This window comes from Hetaerina americana, unplaced genomic scaffold, assembly GCF_022747635.1.
Source record: "Hetaerina americana unplaced genomic scaffold, ioHetAmer1.1.p SCAF_4, whole genome shotgun sequence".
Taxonomy (NCBI): domain Eukaryota; kingdom Metazoa; phylum Arthropoda; class Insecta; order Odonata; family Calopterygidae; genus Hetaerina; species Hetaerina americana.
In genome coordinates, this window is record NW_027286985.1 from 53,171,156 (window position 1) to 53,192,151 (window position 20,996).

General features: G+C 36.9%; 1 protein-coding gene across 1 annotated transcript; it reads left to right on the forward strand.

Annotated features, from left to right (window-relative positions):
* The first annotated feature begins 209 nt into the window (after nucleotides 1–209).
* Nucleotides 210–17,254, forward strand: LOC139691857 (sulfotransferase 1E1-like). Its single transcript, XM_071589772.1, has 8 exons — nucleotides 210–355; nucleotides 1,238–1,442; nucleotides 1,817–1,916; nucleotides 2,019–2,214; nucleotides 4,094–4,220; nucleotides 4,313–4,407; nucleotides 8,280–8,463; nucleotides 12,587–17,254. The coding sequence occupies exons 2-8, from the start codon at nucleotides 1,238–1,240 to the stop codon at nucleotides 12,691–12,693; spliced, it is 1,014 nt and encodes a 337-aa protein (XP_071445873.1). The 5' UTR covers nucleotides 210–355; the 3' UTR covers nucleotides 12,694–17,254.
* The last annotated feature ends 3,742 nt before the right edge of the window (nucleotides 17,255–20,996 follow it).

Here is a 20,996-nt window from a genome sequence, read left to right on the forward strand (position 1 = left end):
GCCGCTGCCGAAAATTGACAACGGGGTGGAGCGAGAAGGCTGGCGACCTGATTCTTTCGTCTTTCCACCGACCCGACCCCCTCCCCCCCCCCGCACCCCCACATCCACTCGCACTTTCTTCCTGGTCGGCCTAGAGCCGAAGAAACCGAAGCCCCCTCATCAAGGTCACGTCCCCATTGACGATTTAAGCAAATGCTTGGAACAAGCGAGCAACATTTTCATCACTGACTCCATCGGGAACGCTTCGAAGAGGTGGCGGTTGAGAGAGTGTTTGTGTGTGTGTTTATGCTCGAACTCGTCCGCCCTTTTTGTAAGAACATCGTGCCCCGCCCAGGTCGTCGAATTGGAATAAAACGTAAGAGTTTTGGTTATAAATTCATAATCGTGACTGAATGGTTCGTCTTGCTATCCGTTTCGGAAGTGCTATCGCTGGAATTGGGAGACATTGAAGAAGCGAGAAGTTTTACCCTCTTGAAAGTGATTCGTTCTCGGTTCTTGGAAGTACATGAAAAATCTTGAGGGACAGATTACTGGATGAATCTTTTTGACGAAAGAATAACTTTTAATATCTGCCGCTGTTTTACTTGTCTGTTTTTTATGAGTGTAATGGTTAATTTTCATCTGCTGGTGAATTGTGATAGTCGATGGAATGCGCGAGGAAGGTAGTGACTATCTGGTATAGGTAAAATTGTCGTTCAATCCATTGGGGACTTATGTGAATTTATTTCCTTATCAGTTTAGGCTTGAAAGTATCGAGTTCAATTATGCATATTTTAGTAATCGGGTATGGCGATCAATGAGAAAATATTTAAGAATGATTTGGGCAATCTCACCTCTAGTGAGCGGAGATGGACCTGTAAAAGAATGCAGGAACTTCCTCTTCACCCATCTCTCCCTTACGCTCGTATCATGAACCTCTGACACCTAAGTATTGGATTAAGGGCATGGTGTGCGGGGTGATGTGCATAAATACTTTCACGGCTAGAAGCAACCATCAATAAGGCTCCCATATGTCTCCGATTATTTTGACCCCTTCTTACGAACTTGAGTTATTTTATTGCTTTTTTTCTTTTAAGAACAAACATTTACCATTTCTCACCCTGACGTGTATATCGATCTCCCTAGAATATCAACCCCGTAACTCGATTTAGAATTGTTTTTCAAAACTTTTTCCTCGATATTTGGATATAATTGCTAATATATATTTATATGCTTACATTGTTTTACGTTTTTCCAGATGTCCTTCCCGTTTGAAATAAAAAGAGTTGATCCTGAACTTAACAATGAAATATTATCAGTTTTTTCCGGTGAAAGGGAGGGCTATTATCATGTCGGTCCAAAGAAATATCTCTTGAATTCGAAGTATGTGAAAGAGGCGGCTGGATATTACAATCTGGAAGTGAGACCAGATGATGTGTGGGTTGTTACTTACCCTCGATCTGGTAAGCAAATCTGTAAGGGTGATTTCGTGTTAGAATTATCGGTGATGAAAATGTCGAAGACAGTAATGCTTGTACGTTTTTAATATTTTATTTTAATTGAAAAATTTTATCTTCAAAGTGTGTTCAAGTTTTATGTCTTGGTGGAAGGGCTCGGAACACAGAGAAAATTGCTCTTCAAGTTGGTTTTTTTGAAGAAGTGCAAGTTCCTTTATGTAAATTGGATAAGTCTCTAACAGAATTTGAAATTCAGTATTTTTAATAAATAGGATAAAATTTTGAGCATCATTAAAAATTAGAGGCTCCTCAGAATTTGATGCATTATAAAATATCGTCGACATTTGTCCTTAATTAAAAATTTTGATTTTTTCGCGTAGGAACCACGTGGACACAAGAGATGGTATGGCTTCTGAATAATAATTTCGACTATGATAGAGCCCTAAAGGAGAGGCTGAATCAAAGGTTTCCTTACCTCGAGTAAGTTTTGGGGATTAGAAATGATGACGTGGTAATAGTAATAATACTCTTTGCAATTGATTGTATGATATGGGATTCATGTTTGTATTAATTGGATTTCAGAATAAGTACACTCGTGAGTGAAGGATTTCAAAAAGAAATAGTCGAGTTCAATAATCATGACCCGGAGTGCATTGAAGCTCTTGAAAAAATGTGTGAACCAGGATATGAAATGGTGAAGAAAATGAAATCTCCAAGGCACATCAAATCACATTACCCGCTCAGCTTGTTGCCACCTAATCTTGTGGACACCTGTAAGGTAATTATGGCATTTTTATAATCAATTGTGTTCAACCTATTATTTTATTTTCATATTATGATTTTATCTAACCGACGAACTTGGTCATTGCCCAGGTATACATGCTACAGAGCCATCATAAGAAGGAAAGAGTCGGCAGGATATACGATTAGTTCGAGGACATAATCAGTGTGTTCCCGCAGGAAAACATTTGACAGTGATGGGGGATTGGAATGCGACGGTAGGCGAAGGAAGAGATGTGATGAGGTGGGGGACCACGGTTTAGGTACGAGGAATGACTGCGGGGAGAAAGCAATTTATTTCTGTAGGAGAGTGCGTTTAGTCATCACCAACTCCTGGTTTAGACGCTACAAAAGACGTGAGCACATATGGAAAATGACAAAGGCTACATCATGTGAGGACTGTAGAACAATAAGTTTGATTTCCCATGCAGCTAAATTGGTTCACAGGATCATCAACAAAAGGATGGAGAGCAAGGCAAATGATTACTTAGGGGATGATCAGTTTGGGTTTAGAAAGGGGAGAGGCACGCGCGATGCCATTGCAGTCATGAGATTATTAATCGAGAGGAATATAGAATAGAATCAGGACGTATTTGCCTGTATCGTAAATTTCGAAAAGACGCTTCAGAGAGTGAATTGGGAAAAAACTAATGAGTATATTGCAGACAATAGGAATAGATTGGAGGGAAAGGAAGAGGAGGCTAATCCGCACCTGCACGTCTCAGACTGCTCTGGTGCGATTGGGGGATGGAAAGACCGGATGGGAAGTGCTAGAAAGAGGTCTAAGGCAGGGTTGTCTGTTATCACCGATGCTATTCAACGTATATGTGGGGGAAATGATTGAAGAGGCATGGGAAGAACTGGAGGTAGGAATGAAAGTTGGAGGGGAATTCGTAAAATCAGTTAGGTTTGCTGATGACCCAGCTTTAGTTTAACAGTCAGCGAAGGGGTTGCAAGCATTGCTGAGTGAATTGTAAATTCAGTGCAACAGGTATGGGATGAAAATCAGTATTAATAAAACAAAGGTTATGCGATTATCTAGAAAGAAAAAGGCTAAGATAAACATTAAAATAGGAGGGCAAAAACTAGAGCAGGTAGAACAGTTTACGTTTATCAGAAGTGTTTTGGACCAACACGGTCAAAGTAGTAGGGACGTAAGGAGAAGAATTGCGCTGGGCAAAGAGGCTTTCACAAGGAGGGAGTTGATGATAGGGGTGTAGAGGAGGGATGTTAAGAAAAGACTCGTCAAAACTTTGATATGGAGCGTAGTTATGTACGGCGTGGAAACGTGGCCCCTGAAGCTGGATGATGGACGCAGATTGGGGGCTTTTGAAATGTTGGTGTAGAGAAGGATGGAGAAGGTTGAAAGGGACCGAAAAGAAAACAAGTGAGGAAGTACTAGGTATGTTAGGGTAGGAGAAATCATAAGGAGACAAGAAAAATGGATGAAGGGCGTATTGATCGGCAATGGGATGTTGAAAACTGTGATAGAAGGGTGAATGTTTGGCAAACGAGGAAAGGGAAGGTATAGGATAGGTATGTTGGACGGGATGAAGGGGGGAAGGAAGGACACAGAGATGAAGAGGGATTTGTTATAGAGTAGGTTATTGGATTGTGTTTTGTTAGGAGTCGCAAAATATTTATTTGGTAGTTGTGTCCATCCAAAACCTACCTTAACCGGTTGATTACTTAAGAATAATAATTATAATTTTGGTAGTTAAATTGGTGTGTGTATGTAGGTATGTATGTGTGAGCATGTGTGTATTTATGTTTATATATTATATGTATTTAGATAAAATATATGTGTAAATGTATACGCATATATATAAATATGCATACACCCATATATAACTATGTCTATTACGTTATTTTCTCAGGTCATTTATGTTGCTAGAAATCCGAGGGATGTTGCAGTTTCTTACTATTATCAAAATCGCCTTTTCAAATTTATGGGCTTTGAAGATAATTTTGCCAAATATTGGGATCTTTTCCAGCGAGATTCAGGTAATCAATTGTTTTTTAATAAATCTTCTGATGATGCTATTTTCCCTCTGGAATATGACTTTATAACTTAACCTTTTTCATTCTTAAAATAGTTCTCTGGTCACCTTTCTGGAGTCACGTTGAGGAAGGATGGAACCTCAAGAACCACCCTAATATGCTATTTCTCTTCTATGAAGACATGAAAAAGGTAATGTAGTTTTTATATGCTCTGAGAAGGGTTAGCTCTTGTAAGAAAGTTATGCGTGTCATTTAAAACCCCTGAGGAGACCCGAATGTTTTCGGAGGGTTATTGAAGTTGTTTAGGAAAGCGCCAAGTCACGCACTTTCCGATTCCGTTCAGGTGATATTTTTTTGTGGTTACTAAGGCGATTGTTACGGTATTGCTTCATACCGTCTGCTATGGACGTCAGTACCTCTAACAGGAGAATTTCTCTGAGGTGGGAAGCCTGAGGGAATGTTAGAGGCTACCCTTAATTCATTTCAGGTCGTTAACAATCTGAACAGTCCTCACTTCAATGTATATCTTAACTCAAGGCTTTTTCAGTGATTTGCCGTATTTCCATTCTTGATTAGTATTTGTTTGATCCATTTTCAGACGTATAGTTATGTTGAGGTTCTCCGTAAGTGAAGTTGTCGGTAGATCAACTTAATGATATAATGAAATTAAATGTACTAAGCTTGTTTATATTCTTTGTCCGTTAAAATAACATGCATCGTCGTAGAATCTTTTGGATTTGGAAAATGGCCAGATTAAAGTAACGGGACGAAACCGCGGTCTTCGATGATGGAAATTTTGACAGATATTTTGAGGAGGCCAATGCTCTTCGGGTATCTCAACCACTTCTGATAGTGTGTTGACACATATATCTCGGCCTAGTTACTGGAAATGTATTCTCACCCTTTTACAAGCTTCAGGAAGGAATTTTCTCGCACACCACTGCAGTATGAAACTTGTTCACACAGTTCTTCCTTTGGATCTTTCAATTTCTCTTTTGCCTTCTCAATTTGACCATAAAATCCGTAATTAACTTTCCAAAACTATGTTTTTGGACCATGTTTGGAAAACTCTGTTGTTTTTGGAATAAGTGGTAAGTTTCCTTCTCTTTACTGATTTTTACCGTTTAGAAAATTTAACGTATCCCCTTCATTCTTATTTCATTCCAGCGTACATTTTCTTGCGGACATATCTTCTTTTCTCCAATTTTCTTCTATTTAATATAGCCAGTCCAATTGTGACTATATATTTTCCGTTCGATTTTATGATGTACTCGTACGTCGTTCACTTGTAACTCAAGTTTGATAGAACTGGCTTGTGGTTGATTTATTCACAATCAAAGCCTGTTCTGTTCCGAGTGAATATCCTATGGCCCATAGGTACTTATTTGCACGAAATTATTTATTAATATACTCATCGTACGAGATACGGAACCTAAAATATTTCAACGCTCACTTTAATGTACGGATTCAAATCATGCACACACCTAGTATTTTGCACGCTTAGAACATGATTTTACTCATGAATTTACGGTTCGACATTATATTTCAACTCGAACGAACGGAATTCGTTGGTGCATTTTGATGCATTGATAAAACAGTGCATTAAGAATGATGACCTAAATTATTTTTGTGATGTAAGTATGAACGCTTGAAGATCAAGCTTCTGAATAGATCAGTCGGGTAGCTGGGAAATTCTGTGAATGTATTTTTCTTTTCAAGTTTAAGTTAATTAGCGTTGCAATTCTGTGTTTAAATCTAAGTTGAAGCAGCATATGGGTTTTCGAATGCAATTAAATGAATGTGTCCGTATTTTTAATTTTTTAGTCCTGAATGGTATGTCCTGTGCGCTTATAATGAGATTCGACTGAGTTATTGGGCTATGAGAAATTCTGTTTCGTAGAATGTAATGTTTTTGTAAACACGCCTCCAAAAAGGGTTGATGAAATCTCTCATCTTGGGAACGTTAAGTGTGAACCAATGTTTTCGTATTTTACTTTATTACTGGAAGAATTCAAGGTTTAACGAGTTGCGCAGAAGATTGGATTTGGAATATTGAAGTGACATGTTGGTACATGATATTCAAATTTGTCTTGAGTTTCTTGTGAAACCAGGATCATATTAATTGAAGTTAAAGCTGAAGTAATTTAAGAAAAACGTCGTGGTATTTTCGACCTTTAAGATGAGTTTTCACACCGATGTACTTGTATTCGGCGGGTCACTTTGAAACCATACACTTTAAAATGAAGTTTACCTGAGAAGTGCGATGGTGAAAACAAGAGGAAAAAAGAGACCAAGGAGGGTTATATTTTCCACTTTCCCAGTAGGGTTTATGTATTAAAAGAGTTTCTCAAGTCTCAATGTTATCCCAAAAATTGCAGAACCGTGTTTTTTCACCCTCCGCCTTCCCATTCCCGTGAAATCACTGACCGTGAGATGAGGGCTGCCCACTCTAGCAAAAAGAAATGTACCCGAAGGAGGAATGCAAGGAGAGTTCACCTGACCCAAAACTTTTTTATTTTAAGACCATTTCATTGATGACCTCGAAATAAAAAGAATCATCTGGTTTCAATGGTATTTTGACATGCGTCATTGCTTCAAGACCAGGATAAAAATGATCATTTCCTAGTGTGAATCGGAAAATATGAGAGCGGAAAGCAAATACGGAAGTCTATTGTAACTACGGGTTACTCATCCTATTGGTCATTCTGTCTTTCTCGATTGTTGGCATTTTATTGGGGTTCATTAGTTCATAAGTTAAAGTTTGAATCTGTCTTTTAATTGTCATCTCGAGTGGTGCGAAACAAAATCTGTAAAAGAATAGTATGAAATGCATAAATATTACACGTATTACTTTAAAAAATGTAGCGACATGTTTATCCATTTAATAATATAATATTAGCAGAATGACTCAGCCGTGCTTTTGTAGGACTAGTACGATGGAATAGCTGGTATAAAAACTCCGCAGTTTATCTTTGAAATTTACATTCAGGAAACGGTATTTCAGGAAAGGTTAGTTTTTATTAATACTCTATAAGGGAAGCAGAAAACGATAAGTACCTAAATTGAGCGCACTAAGTTTTTTTCCGAGCCGGAGCTGTTGACCTTTTTTGCTCTGTATTTACTTCAAACTACTGTCGAATACACGGTGAAATTACTTCTCAACCCGAGAACTTTAACGATGAGACAAATTAACTCTCTGCATGTGAGTCGGCAGCAGTGAAACTTAGTCGATAGCGAGGTCGTGCGCCTGATAGACTGCACAAACAAAGCTTATTTTTCTTGTCCGAATGGCGGGTTTGATTTATATTGCAAGAGCTTACTGGGATATTAATTCCGCAGAATGTAAATGACATAAGGGATTACGGCATTTCTACTGTTTTTATAGCTTTTTACGTCGGTGTTTTTCTGATATTTAAAAGTTGGTCTGGTTAGCCTTGTGAGCTGCAACTCACCCCTGGGCTGCAGATTGTGATGCACATGGGATAATGTATGTTGTTTTCAATTTTACACCTTTTATCTTATGACATTATCTTTATTTTGTACTTTTATCTTGTACTGCAAGTTATTTTAAATGAGCTATTTCCGATCGTGAGCCATTTGCATTCATTTTTTGTGTAAAATAATAGTATGCGACACTATTTCATTCCTTCTGACGAGCAATTTACTCCCTCTTCTTCATGTTAATTTAATGCATGAAATAATTGTTAACATGAAAAATATTTTTCATCAATAATTAATACTAATTTTATGCATAATACAGAGTTTGATTAGGACTGTTGTGGGGTTTTTGAAATGCTCAATTGACCGCGGCCTCTTCTCAATCATTGACCCCATTGAGGAAAATCCGGCGCGAAAAATTTTTATCGTCCATGTCTGATATAGAATTAGAACCCATGACCTTCGTGTTACTCGCTCGTGCGTTACCCATCGGATCACCCGTTGGTTGACCAAGCATTTTTGGATATGAGAAATTTTAGAATTTTTCCGAGGAATCGTTTCTTAATTTATCCTTCAACACTGTTCAATTTTAAAATGTTGTGTAAATTTATTTCTGAAAACCAGAATCTACCCGCTACCATCAGGAAGGTTGCATCGTTTTTAGGCAAGAAGGTGACCGATGAGGAATTGAATAAACTTGCCTCACACTTGGACATTAACAATTTCAAAAACAATCCCGCCATGAAACAGATCCCTGATGCTATTAAAGGAATGGAGAGGGATGGTGAACAAGGATTCGTCAGACAAGGTATGACATCCAAAGTTCTTAGTCCGAATGCTTAAATTGGTTAGAAAATATAATTCATTTTAAGTATGAATACCCTAATATAATACAGGTAAGTTGAAAAATAGGGTTTACTAATTTGGCGTAAAAAATAAACTGAGATAATTATCCTGCGGATCGTGAGCTTTTCATGATCATGGAATAATAATTCTCATTGGTGTGTTCCGAGTTTGGTCATTGGGATATTTTGTAATATCCACGCAGTATAGATACGTTATGTACTTCTGTAAACGGTATTTTAAATCATTAGCATTTTTGTTATTATTTTCTCTCCTTTTCGTCGCTTTCGAGTTTTTAATTATTCAATGATTAATTCTCATTATCTGGTGTTGATTAACAAATGGTTAGCAGGATCGTAATTTGTCATCAAAACGGTTTAAATTATTAATGATAAATCTGTCTGAACGAGTATGCGGGCTGCAAAAGATTTGTGGGCATCCATTGAAGTATAATCAATAGAATAAACAGACGAGACAAATTTTTAGCTCCTTCTCTACCCTTGTTCTTCTTTGAATTCTATGACACGAATTACGAATGCCTGATCAGATAAACACAAATCAATCACCAATTTGTTCGGTTCTGTGAAAGTAATTCTTACGCCCTAAGATTTTTACAGATGGATTGGAGCATACATAGATATAGATCGGACACCTGTAATATTGATTGGTACCTGGGCGCCGAGAAATACGTAAGAACGATACCGGGGCACTGGTGGGTATGTTTTAATTTTAAAAAGTATCGGCTTACCACATTAAGACTAGCGTGATTGTCAATAGATATATTATTAAATTGTACCGCCCCTTTTAAATCTTTGGAAATCCTTACCACAAAGTACTACCTGCACGTCTTCTCGACAAACGACCTTTCTCATATGGTATCGAAGGATGCCATATGGGAAAGGTAGTTTGTCGAAAAGACCGTACCGCTGAACATTGCAAAAACTACCTTTGCTTTAGGGCAGGGTTTCTATACTCCTCGTTCAAGCACCCCTTTGTAAATGGATTCTAGTGTTATTTAAGTTTGGCTCATAAATATTTAACTATAATACCGCTAGCATTTTAATGCTTTACGTCTAATATTTAACGAAATACTTTATACCGAGCTCATGTTGAATATTTCATATTATGCACTTGTGTTATTTAGTATGATGAAATCCGTAGATTCGTCTGACGTCTAGACGTCAGAAAACGTCACGACGAATATTTAGTCTCTAATCCTGGGAAATATTGGATCCTCCTGGGGTTATCCCGCTCCCTGTAGTTCTGTAGAATTCGTGTATAGAACGGTCAGTGGGGTCTTTGAATTATGAAAACCGCAGAATCCTTTTGTAGGTTTTACGGTATTTCTTCCAGTTGGGCATATTCAGTATCTTTCAACTTCGTCTTTCGTTTTCGTCTTGTAATTACTCCATTTCCTTGAATGGTGCTCCGTACTTCAACTGTCGATCACATACGTGCACGTAGTAACCATTGACTGGCAAGTATCTGTGAATTAATTGGCTTATGATTGATTAGACAAAAGTCTCTCCGGATTTGTATGGGTTAAATAATAATCGGAATTTTCAAAGCTCTACAATACATGACATCGGAAAATGAGTTTTTTCGTTCTTCGCATTCGACGGTTTTTCGCTCAAGTTAACGCTTGAAAAAATCAAGCGCACAACATTTAGGTTGAATGGATTCTCAAGGAACGGGACTGTAATTTAAAGTGTGGTTATGCAATTCGTATTAGCCAATCTTAGTTTTTTCGGTCTGGTAAAAATTTTTAATAGGTGATCATTTCAAGGATTGTCAGTCATTTTTTTGTGAACCTTGCGTATGGCATAACAATGTTTGTCTGCAGATCGAGATTTATTTGAAAGGTCCTTGGGATTGGATCGTTCCGCTGCAGAATACTGTGCACCTTCATCGAAATCACTTCGTCGAATTCCATTGCCTCTCTGTTCTTGTTTTCAACAGGTTCAGTATTACGACATGCAGGTCTTTGCTTAAGCGTTGAGGATGCACAAATCGTGGCGACTTAAAAATTAGTGCATTCACGATTTCGGTCGAGTGCTGCTTTTTTTCTCTCATTGGACTCGGAGCTCTCTAAATATCGGTTTCTAAATTAGTGATTTTATAGTGACAAAGAAAATAAAAATTGTCCCCTGGGTGTTCGTCTGAACCTAATGCACCATTTTGCCTCACTTTCTTACGGATAACACTACAGTATCAGCTCAACTTAACCTGGAATGAAAATTTGATTTATCGGTAGAAATTGGGAAAGAGATGCTCGCTGTCACCGAAGTTTAGGAACATATTTTTATGACTCGATATTCCGAAATGCTATTCAGTCTATTTTCGGTCAATATAAACTCCTTTCCCGCCCTGGGAATTTGTTTTTGCGATATATAGGAGGATTTTGGTTTTTCAAGATATAGGTAACAAAAAATATCACCGAGATAGGTAAAGGTACCCAAATTCTTCTTTCGTGAAAATTTCCCGGAACATTATTGTTACTATTCTCACTTCTCCGATCATATTTTTTGTCCACAACTGAATGGACCTAGAGTTCGCAGGAATGATGACAGAAAAAGAATTTAATTTCTTGCTCAAATGAATGCAAGTTCCTCTGACGATTAATGAATTTTATTGAAATTAAAACGGAAATCAAAATCCAGTTAGATTTCAAAAATCCTTTCCGTAGCTAAGTGTGCTAAACATATTCTTTTAAATGCATTCGGCATGTAATTTTAAATTTCAGAATCCCTTGCAGATACTCCCTCATATTTCCCATTTGTATACAGAGTTGAAGGACGCACATAATTCAATTTGATCCCTTTTCCCTTTTTGAAATGATTTTAAGGAATGGAACTATGGGGCTTATATTCTCTTCCGATGATAATTTTTTGGAATCTTGTTGACCAATGATACATCGGCTGTTTATTTATCAAAATTCATGAAGACAGCATGTGAAAAATTTGTTGCCTCATATTTTCATTAAAGTTTCCGACGCACACTATAGTCAAGCCTTCTGAATGGTTAAGTGGATTCAGTGTAGAATTTTTTAAACAGCATTATAACTATATGTCCGGTGTTCATCAATATACTAATCCATGGCGACAAACTGCGACCCGTTGGAGCCTTTTCCTTCAGAGTGAGTAGCGTGAAAGTATATCTGGGTCCGAGAGAACTTCATGAGAAATGGAATGGGTACACCAGATTATTTTCGCCTTACGTACTAAATCGTATTTTAAGAAATAAGCAAAACAAAACCTATAATTATTTCTTCTTGCGAAAAATTCGTTTGGTGGTCCATTTATATAGCAGTGGATCAAAAGAATTATCGTTTCTGGATGATATGTTTTATGAAATTTTATATCCAACATAACAACAAGAGATAATTTCCTAAAAAAACTACCAAACGGCATATATTTTACTTCAAAAACAAATACGATCTTTGCTTGTTAATTCATTAGACAAACCATAACGTCTCTAAAACAATAAAAGCCAGAAAAAAAAATTTAGCTAAGGTGAAATACATGTAATGTGCTATTTTGAGGTCTGATGGTTTTAGGCACTAAGATTTATTTAGTGGACGTCGTCGATAAAGCAGAAAGTACCCAAAATAAAACTTCACTGTCGGTATTTCCGAATTATTAACAGAAGCAACTTTAGATAAAAATGTAAGAAGTGTAGTTTTTCTTACCGAGCTATGTATATTGTATGTCAGAGACCTCGCAGTATCCCAATAGAATACTCGTAATGAGAACTGTGCAGTGAGCTCTTGTTTTCCTCAAGAAACTATTCCCATCCCTGTGTTTCATTTCGGGAAAATTCTACCCAATGAATTATGGAATTAAGAAGTTACGGATGAAGGTAGTATGTTAATGAAAGTAAATACTTCTTATTTTGTCGAATTCTATGTTTTTTTAGTTTTATCATTTCTTGGATTACTTTGTCACCATGCATGTGTCCCCAAAGTGTTAGAGACATCCGTTGTATCTGGTGAACTCATATATTTACACTGTGTTTTTGGTTAAGGTTGTCAAATGGAGCAATACAATTATTTTTATACATTTTCGCTGCTGAATTTTGTTATTTTACAGGCAAGAGTGGTGGCTGGAGAGCGGAATTCACTCCTGAGATGAGTGCTGCTGCTGACGCGTGGATGAGAGAGCACGAGAAGCACACAGATTTAAGATTTCAGTTATAGTTCTGACTAGGATGTTCCATGTACTTTTACTCAAAACGTGATATTGTTCTTTTGAGACGTCATACCATAGCCTTCGAATAAGATGGAGTAATCATTTTTATTTTTTAGAACACCTTTCTATTGTCTGTTGTTTTGAAAATTGTTCCTGGAGATTTTTTTGTATATTATATGGTAAATAGAGCTTTCATTTTGTACAAAAAGTGTAACGCTTAGAAATACATATAGTGATTAGCCATTGCAAATATTTTTTTGCGCAAATTTCTCTTGTCTTTCCATGTTGATTTGATGACTGCATACATATCATTAATAATGTCATTTATTGCTTAAATAATTTGGTCGTTTTTCATTTGGATGATTTTAGGTGCAGTAGAATAGCACAGAAGTCGCCGTAAACTGAATTATCGCACCGCCTGATCAGTTGACTTCTCAAATATTGGGATAAAATGAACGAAAATTGTCAATTCTAAAACAATTCGGAAGACTTCATGTTACTGTAGAGAATTTTAAGACAGTCACCATTTATTCGTCCATTATTCATCTATCCATACCATTATCGTCAAATTCTACTGTTACAGGCTGAATTAATGCCGAATTTTCAGGATCCCACGGTGTATCAAGTTAGGCATCAACACATATAGTGACAGGATTGATTATCATCTGACCAATCCTGTCACTGAGTAAAGTTTACATGATAGTAGCACAGATGTAGTTTTGCTGTCAGGCTGTTGAAAATTTGAATGAAATGTTGAATTTAGGCTCCGACTTATTTTTGGGCCTTAAAGAGATGTGCATATTTCATGAAGTTCATGAATCTGGTCTGATACGACAGAATTCAGAACCTCCTCCGATAAGCAATCACGTGAAGTGCTATTAATTGGCATTTTCTGTAATTTGGCTGACTCTCCGTTACACGTGTTATCGTAGTTTTTCTCACAACTTGTGCGTGCATTTATCTGAGCTGTTCCAAGTGAAAAATTATTCCTTATATGTACGTATCTTCCAATATTCATTTTATTAAATAACATTCATAGGTATTATGACTTAATCAGATGACTCTTATGAAAAGTTACAGATAATTTAGGGCTTGGAGATGCTATTTTTTTCGTTTGTTTTTTTCTCTATTTCACATATTTCGAATCTAAAATATTTAAATAGCTATCTAAAATTCATTTCTCACAAAAAATAAGTTCTATTTTGTCATCTTACTTTTCTCATCTATTGTCAATCATTGGGCTTATAATATCTGTGGAACAACATGCTAACATATTTTTGCTGTGGTGTTTTCTAACGGAGGAAGTTTAAAATGAAAGTCTTTAAGCGACATTTAGATATTCCAAAACTAGTTCCTACTCGGAATTGCGTTTAGGTTCTTGAGCTTCAACCTTGAAAGCTCGAGTTGAATAGCAATTGGTGTATGACGTTCACGGCGTGCATTATCTAGAGAATTTTTTTTACCCTGATAGCGACTCAGTGGAGCGATGCAATCATTTAAGCTGGTTGACAGTTGATTTCATAATGGCTCTGAGGGCTAAAGAGGATGCAATTGTCGCTATGGAAAAAATACTCCTCTAATTAAATAAGGGCATCTTTGAAGTCGAATGGTGACTCATTTCAACTTCTGGTGGTGTTAAAATAATTATTAACCCTCCCAATGACTCGATTGAGTATGTATAACCTTCATTCCATCACATCTGTACGATGAGCGACCTGCAACGAATAGATGCGCAATTAGACATTAACACGACCGCAAGCGAGGATGAAGGAGTATATCAGTGACGTAACACAAGGACGGAAACAGGAAGCCACTATGAGTAGCTAAACGTTAATTTACAGTAGCTAATCGTTCTAGGCGTAACTTTGCGGAATTCTTCCATGATCAATGATGTCAAAATAAGACTTTGTAAGTCCACATGAAAATGGAACAATTAAAATATTTCATTTGGATTTACAAAGGTTTATTTTGACATTGTCGATGCAGTTTTATTTTTTGAGTACCTTTCTCTCCAGACGATACTATAAGGTAGCAGTGCACCTGAGGACATGTCTAAGATAGAATCCCTGAGGAGGGATACGTAGGTGTAAAGTTCTCAAATAGTAGCAGTACTTGCGAAGGGTTATCATTCTTCGACCAGACAGCGTATGGATCTCACCTCGAACTGCCGTTCGTCGCAAGCTCGCTGTGTGTGGACGAAGAAACATCTCACTTTTCCCCCGCAATAAGATTAGACAATTTTAGCTTTTGTACAGCTGGCACTATGTTGTATTCGGCGTGGCTTTTTGTATCCCGTATCTGCAAAGTTGCTTAGCGTTTCACGTGAGCCCATGAAAGACACTCGTCGACATAAAAACTACCAGGCACGCTAAACTGGACGCGTCGTCTTAAACGCATTTCCTGACGGCATCTCGCAGATGGGAGTTTACCAAGGTCATGGAGCAACAGTAAAATCTGATCATGGAGCTACACGTACTGGACTCGAGTTGTCATTCATTTCAACAGCCTCAGCGCACTCCTATTTAACATTTCCGAACGGTTTGAATTTTGACGTAATTATTGTAATAATAAGGAATTCATCATCAGAAGCATTACAGACCCTATAGTTCGTTCTAAATTCAGATGTCTTGGTTTTTCCATTTCTTATTAACCTACTAAAATGTCTTATTCCTATGGGCATAGTGTTTGGAAGATTTATTTGTGTTTCAGGATCTGCGTCTCTATAAAGGCGCTAATCTCATTAGCTCGCCGTATTTCAGTTGAAGTTACATGTTCTGATGTGATTTTTTATTTCCTATTTTTCTTTGATCATTATGAGCGCCAATATAAGAATTGGTCATTCTTTTATTGTATTCTTACCATCCATTACAGCCTGGCGATTCGCTTATCGAATCTAAAAGTCATTGTCTAGCTTTGATTTTGAAATTTCCATGTTGCTTTATTTTGCTAAAATATTCTGATTGGTTATTTTCCTACTCGTTGCGGAAGTTTCATTTGATTAAAGGCTTTCTTCTTATGTCCTTGCTACTTTTACCAACCACGGATGCAAGTTCATTGTAAAATCCATAATGCATTGTAGGCATGAGAGGGTGTCCTTACTCTTCTCTCGGTAGCGCTCAAACTCTCATGGCTGTAGAGCATATATCCATGACATTGAACTTTTTATGAGTTAAATTACCTCGATGTCAGTCTCAATTGAAACCCGTGTTTTTTTCAGTATCCGTGCTTTATTGGTGCGAATGACTCAACTAGCAATGTAACTTCTAACTGTGTTTTTCAAAAGCAAAATGATTTCATGACTTGTTAAATGTAGTTGTCCGCGGTAAAGCAGTTTCAGAAAAAAACAAGCATTAAAATGCATCCCTCATGGCTGTAAAGACGGCATATTTATTTTCAGAATCCCTGAGTCGGACTTGAGAAACTTCAAATCAGCTTTGTCTCGCCGAATCCCAACCAAATTCGTGAGGAAAGTTCTCGCCAAGGCCATTCATTATTTCTGGGAATAAGGTAACGGACGTTTCCGAATCTTAAACTTGACCGAGGTTAAGAGGTTGGTGGGAAATAGAGGTCATCGTCTTGGGAGTAGACTTGATTTTGCCTTCATAGTGTCCAGTGGCATCTAGCTTTCGTGTTTTGAGGTCTTCCAAGGTCTTCTTCCGAAGCCCCAGTTACGTTTTCCTCGTCTTTTAGAGGTCAATGACCTTCCTAATTGGGAAAAATACCTCGAATTCCATTGTGCAGGATTACGAAAAAATGAATTTCGAGTTAAAACTTTAGATGCGACTATTTTTGTAAGGTTTGTCTAAATACATTGCGGTACTTGAACATACAAAAGTGATTGAAGATATTTTTATCTTTCCAAGGTCAATTTAAATCGTTGCATTCCCGGATTGCTGCTGAGCTTTGTGGGTGGATTAAAAAGCACTCTGAGTATCTTTGCATTTGTTTTTCACTGGAGCCTAAAGTTTTTTTGCAATGCAATCTAGTTCTACGAGATTATCTACGATTATTATCTTACGAGATCCATTCTCGCATGTCTTACCAAGCAAAACATTTGACATTAAATTATATAAACCACAATTAGCTATACCTAAATTCATTTTTTGCCTTCAGCACTTATTTTTCCAATTGCGGTATACATGATAGTATTGTGTTCATGAAAATAAACCCGCGTCGGAATTTCAAATAAATGCAGGTTTTGTGTTTAACCTAAACAGGTTTCGAGCATTTCACTATCGATTTCCGTATCTGCGTGTGTTTGATTGCATGTATCTATGACAGATTTTACGGGCACGATAAAAGCTAAAGCACTTAAAGTGAAAGCAACTACAAATTAGACATGAGTGGAAAACTGTCCTAAATCGATCCAAAAGAAGTGGCATCCAAATTTATATCCACGCTCTCGGAAAAGAAAAAATGGAATAACATTAATTTGAAAAATTGTTAATCAAATGTTTATCTGTGGCGTTTGTAATCCACATATTTTCCTACAAATAATGATTGAGCTATTTTTTATTGTTTTATTTATTGTGTATTTGTTTGGATTTGAATTAAAAATTCCAAGCTGTATCTAGTTTCGCCATGTTTATGTTAGTTAATGCAATTATCAATTCATCACAGATTTTAATGAAACCATATGCTCGAGTTATTTTGAGCTAGTGCAATACAATTTTAAAATAGCATCTTCTATTTGGTGGCTTAACAACAAAAAATTGATGAAAAATGAATGATTATGCTCAATTGATTCTTACACAACAAACATTTTTTCCATAATTACAACTATTTAAGGAAATAAATTTGATGTAAAAATTAATAGCTATGATTTTTCCTGCATAGAAACCGAATGTTCACTTGGTTACAACCCTTTTGCAGGAGCTAGTGGAATATTCACCAGTCAGAGGAAGCATATGCTAGGAAAGTTGCTAACTTCCTTTATTTTGCCGGGCCTCATTTTGAGAGAAGACTTTTTGTGAGGAGTTATTAAGACATTTAGCAAGCGAGAAGAAATGAAGCAATTTCTTCGTGGAATGTCTACCTATGCAAGGTCCATTTGAGAAACTCCGTTCCAGATTCAGAACGATTGTATTCATTAAGGTAACCAATTTAGCTATTGATTATATACAATTAATTGTTACTTGATCCTAGTTTTGAAGAATAATTACCACATGGAGTTGGGTGTGGCGCATTTGAGTTCCTTCGACCAATTTTCGGAATTAGGCAATCACTCCAGGTTATTATTCGCAGCAGGAAATTGTTACTTGTAAATTTTCGAATTATTATTGATTAATAAATAGATTCATAAGATTGAAAATAATCATCAAGAATTATAGTCGTTATGAATTGAGTTCTCGTTGACGCGGTATCTCAATTTGGGCGATTTTGTCGCCGGGAAATGCATCGAATGCTGTAGTGGTCAGACGTTATATTGCATCACATCACGTTTTCTCAACTGACACCACTATGTTCGATGACTAGGAAATTCATCATTCAAGTAAAATTGGCGAATTTGGATTTGCTCGACGAACAATTTTCATTTCCTTATCCACAGAGATAGAGAATATATCTATCCAATTTTTCATTGTAAGGGTTTTTAGTATCGTAGAATGAGAAAATTAGCTTAATAACTTAAGTCATAGTCACGGAAAAGCCTATTTTCATAATAAAACAGGATGTGACTCGATTATTAAAATTTACATGCACATAAATTTATTATTTATTTATTTTATAGTTACGTTGCAATTAGGCGATTTTCCTGGTGGCAACGGTCAAGTGACATTAGTCACATTAAATTGTATAATTAGATTGTATCTACTGCATACCTAATTTTAAGGCAATATTTATTAGTTATTATTAAAATATTAAGTACAGCAGGAGAAAGGACACTTTCTGTATTCAAATTCTTCCCATACATAACGAAAACGTTTCTGGTAACTGTACAATTAGGGAGTAGTTATGGACGGAGTCGGGCTGAAGTTATAATTTTTGTGATTAAAGGTGAGAGGCTAATAATTTTGGTCAAAATAGAGGGCGGGAATGTTGGAGAGAAACCCGGTGTCGGTCCACGTGATCCTCCGATAGTAAGGATCAGAATATGTGCATCGACCAACCTGGCTGAAACCTTAACTTAATCGGGGGAAGCCATCACAATATCCTCCACACCAAACCGATTTCATGCATTGTCAATGAAGGGCTTTAAAAAGCTGGTATCGAGTTGGCAAGGAGGAAAGTCGGCATCAAGCGTTCGTTCTCTAATCGGGAGCTCCGTGCCCACTCTTGCTTTGAGGGTCATTTTTTCATTAGCATTGGATAGCCGCTGGGTGACACGGAAAATTTCGAAAGGAGTAAGGAAATGATTTTTACCGGCAGAGGGCTTTCAGAAAATTTTATTCACCTTAGGAAAATCACCTGTTTTTTCATTCCTGAGAGCAGTCTTCAATCGTTGTAATAGTTCGTAAACAAAAGTTTAGTTTCCTTCTCGTTGACTTTTTTTCTGAGTTTTTGCATGGCATTAAGGACTAATTTCAAATGCTAAATAAACGTTAATACTATGTAAACCGCCTGTAATTCAAGTTTCAATCTGATTCGCTCGGGAATTTTCAATATTAAATTTGTCTATATTGCGAATTAACCTCGACCATTAAGGGAGGAAAACTATATCGGATTAGTTCACGCAATTTACCCGCACGACGCGTCAACATTTTTCGACCTAAGAAAACCCCGTTGGCATTCAAGTGTTTGCCTTCTGTTATCAGAACTGTTCCAGTTCAATTCCATGCATCCCGTCTCATCTAGTGTCGTCGTTGAGTAATGTGAAAGGTTCAAAGGGTTCTCATCCATTTTATCAAGTGGTGAGTCAAAATTTTTGCATGGAATTCCCACTTGAGATCTTAGAGCCAATTGGTTCTCTGTGGTGTTGACATTATGAAATGCATGACTATTCAAAACTATCTCTTATCACTGGTTATTAACATAGATGAAGTAAAAGTACTGATAAGGCAAGTTACGAACACGGAGTTTGTATGGTGAACTCGGGAAAAAAGTTCCCGTCGTCATTGTCACAATGGCACGAAATAAGTGGAAGGGTAAATCAAATCTTGACTCATTACTACAATGTTCCATTATAATGATTTACAATATAAACTTGTGTTAATTATGTACTCAGTTATCTTTTGCTACATATGATGATTTATGATAGAAATGTAGGTACTTATTATACACTCAGATGTCTTCTGTTACAAATTACGATGACACTCATTCTGTTCTCTGTACTTTTTGTGATATTGGAGGTCTCTAAAAAATATCTGCTTATCCTCTTTGTCCCGCTTCTGTCATAAAACTTTTACCACATGGCTGAAATAGTGTGATTTTTAGCGTTGAGCCGAAAATCAGTTACATCGTAAATTAAAAAAAAAAAATCCAGAATTTAGGTTCTTCAATTGATTCCGAAGCCAGTAACAAGTTCCAACTTAACTTGCTGAGTTCTATTGTTCTTCGTTTGGTTCATTGGCAAGTGGTAAATTTCTAAAATGTTCTTTTTGGATTTTTCTATTTATTTCAACAAATATAATGGCAAAGTAAAGGCTAAAAAGCCGGATTTGAAAAAAAACAATAGGATGAATTGACGGAAAAAAACAAACTCATATTTTAATGCATGCATTCAAAAGTATTCTATATCTCATATTAATAATGGACGACCAACGTCGTTTATTTTAATTGGCAAATCTTCAGGATAGTTTCTAAAATTTATTGTCTATTCTGGTGACGATGGTAGGAACAAAAAACGAAGAAATTGTTACCTCGATCTTGATTAATGCTCCTGTTTGATCATATACTCAGAGATTTCAGCCGATATCTGTTGGTCACGTCCTCCCGTCATCCAAGAAAGGACTTTTGGACGCAACCTCGGCGTCAGTCGCCCAGCTAAACTGAGGCGAGCGTGACTCCGTTTCGTGACGAACGCCTTTCTCTGAGTCTAGTTTACGGCTTGACTCCATATTTGTCTCCTTTGTCCCTCAAAATTGCCTTCGAAGCCTTGCTTTGATTTTTTGGAACCATCATCGTGTATCATATCTTAAACAAGCTGTAAACAGGTACTAAGTTAACTCTTTAGACATTTCTTACTCTGGGAGAAGAGGGGTATCGGCTCAACTGCATAAAGTAAATGAGAACGAGAGTCAAGTTTAGTTGGAAGCTTTTCTTACAGAATGCCAGGTGGTAATCATTATATATATATATGATTACTTCTATATCTTCAGAGGAAGACGGATTGTTTCCGTCGAAATATCAAGAAATAACGTGTGAGTGTTCTTCT